This window comes from Elaeis guineensis, chromosome 3 (genome assembly GCF_000442705.2).
Source record: "Elaeis guineensis isolate ETL-2024a chromosome 3, EG11, whole genome shotgun sequence".
In the NCBI taxonomy this organism is placed as follows: Eukaryota; Viridiplantae; Streptophyta; class Magnoliopsida; order Arecales; family Arecaceae; genus Elaeis; species Elaeis guineensis.
This window is the reverse complement of record NC_025995.2, coordinates 117,922,485-117,931,366: the sequence shown is the minus strand read 5'-3', so window position 1 is coordinate 117,931,366 and position 8,882 is coordinate 117,922,485. Positions and strand designations below refer to the sequence as shown.

General features: G+C 37.3%; 1 protein-coding gene across 1 annotated transcript; it reads left to right on the top strand.

The window, feature by feature from the left end:
- The first annotated feature begins 459 nt into the window (after nucleotides 1-459).
- On the top strand, nucleotides 460-1,884 carry LOC140856141 (probable WRKY transcription factor 65). The gene is made up of 3 exons (XM_073253307.1): nucleotides 460-806; nucleotides 908-1,030; nucleotides 1,131-1,884. The coding sequence occupies exons 1-3, from the start codon at nucleotides 607-609 to the stop codon at nucleotides 1,729-1,731; spliced, it is 924 nt and encodes a 307-aa protein (XP_073109408.1). The 5' UTR covers nucleotides 460-606; the 3' UTR covers nucleotides 1,732-1,884.
- The last annotated feature ends 6,998 nt before the right edge of the window (nucleotides 1,885-8,882 follow it).

Genomic DNA, 8,882 nt, shown 5'->3' with positions numbered 1-8,882 from the left:
TTCGGACCTATGCGTGATAGAAACTAGAAGAACTCTTCAATTCGATGGAATCTATCGTCCCTCATGGTGGAAAATGTAGAAGAATCCTAATTTGAGATTTTTCTTTAACGCCCCCAAAACTTTAATTCTGGATTTCAGTCCTTATTTATAACAGTCATTTTTTTTATTTTTAATGAGTAATAAAATAAATCAGCTTAAACTACGCCACTTTAGATATATATAGAGAGAGATATGTGTAAATCATGTGATATATTCTGTTAACGAATTCTATCGATATTAATTCTCATCTTTATCTAAAATTTTGTTTAACTAAAAAAAATAGCACCGTTACCCGAAGGGTCTTACAATCTAACTTCTTTTTATTTATTTATTTATTTATTTATTTATTTTTACTGGTTCAGAAACCCAGCCTCATTTATAACCCAGACTCTGCACCCTCCCGCTCCTCTCTCTCTCTCTCTCTCTCTCTCTATCCCCTACTTTCTGTCACCTCCTTCGCGATATTCTCCTAGTTTTTCTTTTCTCGTTTGGTTTCCGGTCTTCCCTACGGAACGGTGATCGCGAAATCAACGGCTCGGATTTACTGAAGTACGGCAAATCCACGTGATGGATGGCCGTTCCAGCAGCAGCAGCGATCATGAAGATCATTGCATCGACCCTGAGCCCAACGGTACATGTCCGCCCTCCACCGCTGACCTGAAGAGCTCCCCCCTCCTTCCCTCCTGTACCTCCCCCAGCCGAAGGTTGGTCTGCTGTGACCTGAAGAGCTCCCCCCTCCTTCCCTCCTGTACCTCTCCCAGCCGAAGGTGGGTCTGCTGTTCCCCCGGTGCTCTCTTTTTCTTTCCCTCTTCCAATTATATTTATATTGGGTAAATTTTAATTAATTTTTTTATCCTAATTTTGATAGCCGGCGGTCGGTCCAGAAACGAGTGGTGTCCGTACCCAACGGCGACAGAGCTTCTCCGCCGTGCGATTCCTGGGCCTGGCGGAAGTACGGCCAGAAGCCGATCAAGGGCTCCCCCTATCCCAGGTACCATTTGCCTCCCTTACCATCAATCGCCTCCGGTGCACTTCAACCGGACACAGTCGGATCCCATTATAACGCGCGTCTTTTTTCTTCTCACTTCCAGGGGCTACTACAGGTGCAGCAGCTACAAGGGGTGTCCGGCGAGAAAGCAAGTGGAGAGGAGCCGTGTGGACCCCGCCATGCTAGTGACAACGTACGCCGGGCAGCACAACCACTCTGGGCCCCTCCCAAAAGACTACCACCACCGGAGTTCCATGCTCCAGCAGGTCGAAGCCTCGACCCCGGACCCAGAACCGGACGCGGCCGACTCCGTCCGGCCCCGTCCAGCTGATCCGGACAAGAAGTTCGCCGATTTGATCGCTGACGAGTCGTCGTCCCTCATAACGCCCGACGAACTCTACTGGTTCTCCGACGTCGCGTCCTCCTCTCCGCCGGAGACCGTTGACGCCCTTCTCTACGGCTCCATGTGTGGCGCCGGGGGCGACGGCGCCACTGCCGATATCGCGATCATGTTCGCCGACGAGTGCGAAAGGTTGGCGGGCCACGGCGGCGGGGGGGAGGAGGACTCCATGTTCGCGGACCTGGGGGAGTTGCCGGAGTGCTCGGCGGTATTTCGGCGAGGGTTCGTAGAGTTGCATGTGGGAGGAGAAGAGAGCCAGCGGTGCACGTTAACGGCAGCGCCGTGCTGCGGGAGCACCGGTTGATACGATGACATCAACGTTGCGCTGCCTACCCATCTTACCTAGAGAGCGTGTCGTGCGCCGGACGACTCGAGAAAGTTTCCTGATATTTTACTCGCGTCATTGTATATTGGAGGATGTCCTTACCCATTACTTTTTGATATAATTAAAATATATTTTCTCTGCTCCATGTCTCTTCTATTGGAATTTTTTATTTAAAAGAAAATTTAAAATTTAAAGATAAAACTGATGTTTCTTTCTAAAATTTTTAGTTATTTAAAAACTTTAAAAAAAAATTTTTTTGCTAGAAACTTTAAAATACCTTTTAATGTGATGGCTCTGAGAAGAACCGAAGAAAATGAATATCTGTTCCTAAATTTTTAATTACTTAAGAGTTTTAAAATATTTTTTAATTTGATGCGAAGTATTAGAATAGATTCTCATCAATTCATCGACTACCTTCCTACTCATCTCTAAGCCGACTAAAGAAGCTGCACCGACTAAGCCACTGTTGCTTCTTCCGACTCAGATCAATGAGTCCTGTCCGATCAACTCAATGATGGCCTCTATCAACGTCATCCGATCGACTAAAGACAGCTCACTCCTGGTCGACATCAGGCCGACTAGAGTTAACGTGCTATCTACGGCCATTTACATTCAACAGCACTCGGACTGTAACCGACTTCATACTCAGAGTAAGTTGACTATGCCAATCGACGGCGGGATACTGATGAATACTTAATTTAAGTCGTTAGAAATACTAAATATTGTAATAATTGATATTATTTTATTAAAATTTGATACTCTCTAGTCTATTTTATAGGTAATTGGGAGTTTGGATTCATTTGACTCAAATTGAACTCAAATTGGATCAGACTTGAGTGAACTAGGCGACCAGCTCATATTCCAGTATGAACACGACTTAAAAATCAACGGAGGAAAATTAATATGAAGATCCAAGGATCCTTATTCACGCTCCCACCTTTCTTTTCATGAAACCCTAGCCTCCCCACTCTATAAATAGAATCCCAAGGCCTACATCTTCTTCAATCAAGCCAACCCTAAGTTCTCTTCAAGCTTTTCTCTTTCTCTCTCCCTCTTCTTCTTCTCCATAAGCCTAGGAGAGATTCTAACTATAGTACGACACCATATTCCTCTACAGATCTCTTTTTCACATCCTATCAAATCTAAGAGAGGTCTTAATCCTAGTGCCGCTATCCTTTCTCTTCTATATACCCACTTCTATCAATCTTTCTTCCTTGGAGTTCCTAGACCAAGCCATCCAGCCATTCTGTCGCTGTCTGCACAGAGGAAGATGAAGGATTCAAAGAGACGCATCTACTATCGGATGCAGCGAGAAGATCAACTTGGTTTAGTTGTCTTGTATCATAATTTTATTTTTTTTCTTTATGTATGCTTCTTTATTTGATTAATAAAAAATAATTTTATTACAATTTTTATGCTTCTTTCTTAGTTTCTTGCAATCTATTATTCTTTTCTTTTGTATTTTTGAAACAATCAACTAAGATCTCTGTGGATACGATCCCGACTTATCCTATCTATATAGTAGTGAGTAGGATTAATTTTGATGTGCGACGACACGCATCAAATTTTGGCACCGTTGTCGGAGATCTTGACGAATTATTTTGAAAAAAAAATTAAAAAAAATCTATAAAATAATTAAAAAAAATAATTTACTACTTTTTATATTTTTATTTCTTACTTTACATTGCTTGACTGCCTTATATGCTTTACTGCTTTATATTTCTAGTTGATTATTTTCTTCTTTGTCACTCTTGCTTTCCATACTTTACTTTGTTGATTAGTAGTTTATCTTTTATTGTTAGTTAATTTATTTTAATTACTTAATTATCATTTATTTATTTTTTTTGAAAAAATTTTTGCTTTATATTACTTTCCATATATAGTAAATTTACTATTTTAAATCTAAATTTCTTTATTTGCATGCATAGAAATTTTTTTTACTTTCTATAGTCTGGTGATCTACTGCTTTCTATAAGTTAGAATAATTTTCTGCTTTATATAATTAGTGATTTCCTGCTTCCTAAGTAGATTAGATTCTTTGCCTTTTATTTAGATTACGTAGTTATCTTTTATTCTTAACTGTGAGATTACTTTATTTGTATAGTGAGTAGTTACCTTATTTATTATTGCCCATTATTCTTAGTGATTTACTACTTTCCATGGCTTAGAATAATTTATTATCTTAAAAGTAGATTTAATTTGTTGCTTTATTTGTAGACTACCTACTTACCTTTTAATCTTAGCATTATTTACTTTCTATTTAATTAGATTTACTATATCTTCTCATACCTAATTAACCTAATTTAAAACTTACCTCTTATTCCTTTTTGCTTAAAGATAACATAATATAAAAGGAATACAAAGATACTACATAACACATAACTAATATAAATAAACTAATTAAATCTTAAAAGCTACTTAACATGTTTGGATATTTTTTTTTTTTGCATTGCATATTTTCATAAAATATTCTAAGGGCACCTAACCTAATTAAACAAGATAAGATGGGGATTTGATCACCCTTCCTTGGCCCATAAATCACAATTCTACATTTGTATTGACCTAAGCCTCCAACTTAAAATTAATTAGACATTGTCCCTTAAGGACTCTCGAGCTCAATAGGACAAGAAACCCTAAGAATTGGATCGAGTTAAGATTGGTCGGTTTAATTGGTGTCTAAAAAAATAGTTTAGAGATTACGTCCCAAAAGAAGGTGGTTCATTAATTGGTTCTATTCGCTGATCTGGCCAACACAGTTGGTGTCTAAGGAAAGCAACGGAGGGACTCCCACCAACCTTACACTTGGCCAATTGAGTGGCTAGCCTTTTACTTGGAGTGTTCAAAGGTGATCTTCGCAGTTAGAAGCTGTCTAGATCTAAGTTAACCCTAGGATAGAGTTGATTTGATTGCATCACTTATCTGAAAAATCAAAAAAATAAAAATAATTAAAAATAATCTTCGCATCTATCGCCTCTAAGTTTAGGACTCTCTTAGGGTTCTCATCTTTAGAACTTCTCTCTTTCTTCCTCTTCTCTTCTTCATCTTCTTTCTTTCTTCCTTAAAAAAGAAAGAAAAAAAAATTAGAAAGGGATTGTTCTAATCTAGACATAGATCTCTTGAAATCAATCAAGAACAATCTGATAAAATAGATCTGTACTAAGAATATGGATTTCTACAGTAGAGATTATGAGCTATCTCATAAATTAAATTGTCTACCAGCTATTAGATACACTCTCTCTACATCTTTTCTTCCTGCACAACAAGTTGAATGCCCAACTATGAATCAATTTTTTGAGTTTAGGTATGAGCAAGTTCATCAAGATCCAACCCAAATAGCCTACGAACTAGGAAATAACCTATTCTTACAATCCAGATTGGGGGGTTCAACCAAATTTTTCGTGGAACCCATACCTAGTGGGTACCTCGACAACACAAGGATCTACATTTGTAGAAGCATTCTATTACGACTCACCCTATCTACATAGTAGTGAGTAGGGTTAATTTTGGTGTACTACGACATGCATCAAATTTTGGAGTTGGTTGTCCTATTCATAATATCAACCTTCTCCAACTATCTATAGCCTATCATTTAAAGAGAAGGTTCTGTAAGCACTAGATAGGATTGAAAGCACCAATCAGCTCCTTCACTCCTCTATGCAATCCTTAGTCGAAATAGAAATTCAAGTCGATCAATCAGTAATTACAATCAGTAGAGAGGAGAAAAAAGAGCTGCTTAGTCAGCCTGAGAGTGATCTGAGAGACAATACCTGACTAAGAATTTTAATATCCCTGTAATTTTTTCTGAACAATCGATTATGACTCTCCGAAATGAAATGATCCTAAAACAAATCTGCATAATCAAAACGATCAATAGAAATAATTTGACTAAGACAGAAATATCTAGAAAAAAATTCAAATGGTGAGACAAACCAATTCCATCATTATCCTACTTACCTATCGCCCCCTTTCTAAATGCCCTAGAATCACCCACTTCTTTTTATGGAAAGGATAGACAAATTGATGAAATAAAATTAATTGAGACTTTCCAATGACTACAAATGAATAACATAATAAAGGAAGTTACACCCATAATTCTCTCCCAAGATTTTTTAGATCCCTATTTAGCTTAGAGGTGGATAATTTTGATGTCGATGGATATATCATAAAAATAAATGATCTAGTCGATATGCCCTATTCTAAAACCACCCTACTTTGAATCAAAAAATATGAGCCATCACCTAACCTCTCAATAGATTTCTTATTAGAATCATCACCTGCTCTAGAACTAAAGTCACTTCCTGACGCACCTACTGACACCCTTCTAGTAATCCCTAATCAGGAAGCCCAACTTATAGGTATTCTAAAAGTACATAAAGAAGCTGTTGGATGGGATATCTTTGAAATGAGGGATAATGATATTGAGATTTTTATAACTGATTGCTCCAAAATCTTTAGCATTACTTTCAAGGACTGTCTCCAAAATCTTTTTGTGGTGTTAAAATGATATATGGAGACAGATTTAGTGTTAATTTGAAAAAAGTGTCATGCTATAGATTGAAAAGAGATGATGACAAAATATATCATATCCACGATAGGGATTAGAGTAGATCAGGTTATAATTGAAGAAACTCTTAAACTACCAATCCTAATCTCGGTTCAACAAACACAATCCCTTTTCAATCATCAGAAAAATTATGAGAATATTATTAGTCCTTGGAATTGTATGCTTGCCTAGTATATTCTATTAGTTCGGGCTAATCGTTATAGAACACTCTACAGATGTTTTTCTACCTTGATGACAAGGCCTCCTAATTGGCCCTGTCCTTTTGACTCTTTGAGGGATGTACCCAAGTTAGTTATAGGAGGGACTTCCTCATAGTGTCCGGCTGAAGACGTTAAACTTAGCACTTTTTGGAAAGCAACCCAGCTTATGCAATATTTTTATTTTTTTTTATTTTATAGAAATCTTGAAAAAAATAATTAGCCAAGTTGAATCTCTATAGTGGAGTGGATAAGTGATGCTAATAGCCAAGTTGGAGGGAGAGCCACGTTCACACCAGCTAAAATTAAGAACACACCACACCCAGCAATGAAGGATCTCTCAACAATGAATGCGCACATTAAACTCCGGTGGTATCCTTCCTTGTTATATTTTATTATGATTCTCTTCTTCCATTGGAGACAATGAAAATTAAGTTGGGGGGAGAATAACTAATTTAATTAAATCCTCAAATATGGTCAAAAATAATTAGTTTTATGTATCTAAATTTTGTCTCGATTTGAAGTTAACTAGGCACCCTAATCAATGAGTGATTAATGGTCTAGATAATTTTAGAGATATCGAGAAAGAAATAATTAAGGACACCCAATTAATGGAAGAATTTAGACTAGACTAAATTTTGGAGTGATTCTAAAATCTTCTTCCCATCATCTCAATGAAGAATCTGCTTCATGGAGGTATGGGTGGAAAAGTCGAGGTATGCAAAAATCTCTTTTTATTATCAAAAAAAAGATAAAATAAAAAAAAATAGTATTGTCTCACTGAGTAATCGGACTCCTTCGTCTAAGTAAGCGTTGTAGTTCGCATCAAAAGGTGGAGATGCTAAAAGACTGTTATAGAGTCTGTCTCAACTCGTAGCTTTTCTTGGACTCGAGTCAGTAAGCCTGAGGGGTGTTCTACACCTAATGCCCTAAAGCCAACTGATTTGGGAGTCATTGGCTAAAAGCTTACTACAAGAGTTAACTAGAAGGCTCAAGAGGCTAAGACATTGCACTAGACTCTTTTTGAAAAAAAAAAAGATAATAAGGGGACTAAATTGTAAGAAGATAATAAACCCTGCTCACATCAAGTTAGAGGACTTAAAGAGTAGAGTGAAAAGTTGGTGAAAGAAGATCTTTAAAAATTTTTATGGCTAATACTCAACCACTGAGTCGAATTGATAATCCAATGAAGTATCTCATTAATGATCTAACTGGATATCCACTACAGTACAGTTAGGAATGTCTAGGATAACTTTTGATTCAAGGATAATTTAGTGCACAATGCTAATATATCTATTTTACTCGAGGACGAGTAAAAGTTCAAATTGGGAGGGTGTGATGAATACTTAATTTAAATCGCTAGAGACACTAAATATTATAATAATTGATGTTATTTTATTAAAACTTGATGCTCTCTAGTCTATTTTGCAGGTAATTAGGAGTTTGGGTTCATATGACTCAAATTAGACTCAAATTGGATCAGACTTGAATGAACCAGGCAACCAGCTCCTATTCCAGTGTGAACACCACTTAAAGATCAATGGAAGAGAATCAATATAAAGATCCAAGGATCCTTATTCACGCTCCCACCTCTCTTTTCATGAAATTCTAACCTCCCCACTCTATAAATAGAACCCCAAAGCCTCCATCTTCTTCAATCAAGCTAACCCTAAGTTCTCTTCAAGCTTCTCTCTTTCTCTCTCCCTCTTCTTCTTCTCCATAAGTCTAGGAGAGGTACTAACCTTAGCACGATACCATATTCCTCCACAGATCTTTTTTTTACATTCTATCAGATCTAGGAGAGGTCCTAATCTTAGTGCCGCTATCTTTTTTTTTCTACATACCCACTTCCATCAACCTTTCTTCCTTGAAGTTTCTAGACCAAGCCATCCTGCCGCTGTCTGCATGGAGGAAGACGAAAGATTCAAGGAAACGCATCTACTATCGGACGTAGCGAGAAGATCAACTTGGTTTAGTTGTCTTGTATCGTAATTTTATTTCTTTTTCTTTATGTATGCTTCTTTATTTGATTAATAAAAAATAATTTTATTACAATTTTCATACCTCTTTCTTAGTTTCTTGCAATCTATTATTCTTTTCTTTTGCATTTTCGAAACAATCAACTAAGATCTTTGTGGATATGATCCTAACTTATTCTATCTACATAGTAGTGAGTAGGATTAATTTTGGTATGCTACGACACGCATCAGATACCACCCCTTGACGGCTTCATTTTATCGACTCCAACAATGTGGGCCTCTACCGACTAGCTAAGCACCAAACATGACCATCACACCATCCTAACAGACTACATTAGGGTTATGTCACTCAGACGCAATACTCTGATCGACTAACTGCATGCCATAATG

Bases quoted from the DNA above. Each gene is read 5' to 3' on its own strand.
- LOC140856141 (XM_073253307.1), top strand. From the start codon at position 607: ATGGATGGCCGTTCCAGCAGCAGCAGCGATCATGAAGATCATTGCATC. The intron at 807-907 runs GTGGGTCTGCTG...TAATTTTGATAG, and splicing joins TGTACCTCTCCCAGCCGAAG to CCGGCGGTCGGTCCAGAAAC. The intron at 1,031-1,130 runs GTACCATTTGCC...TCTCACTTCCAG, and splicing joins AAGGGCTCCCCCTATCCCAG to GGGCTACTACAGGTGCAGCA.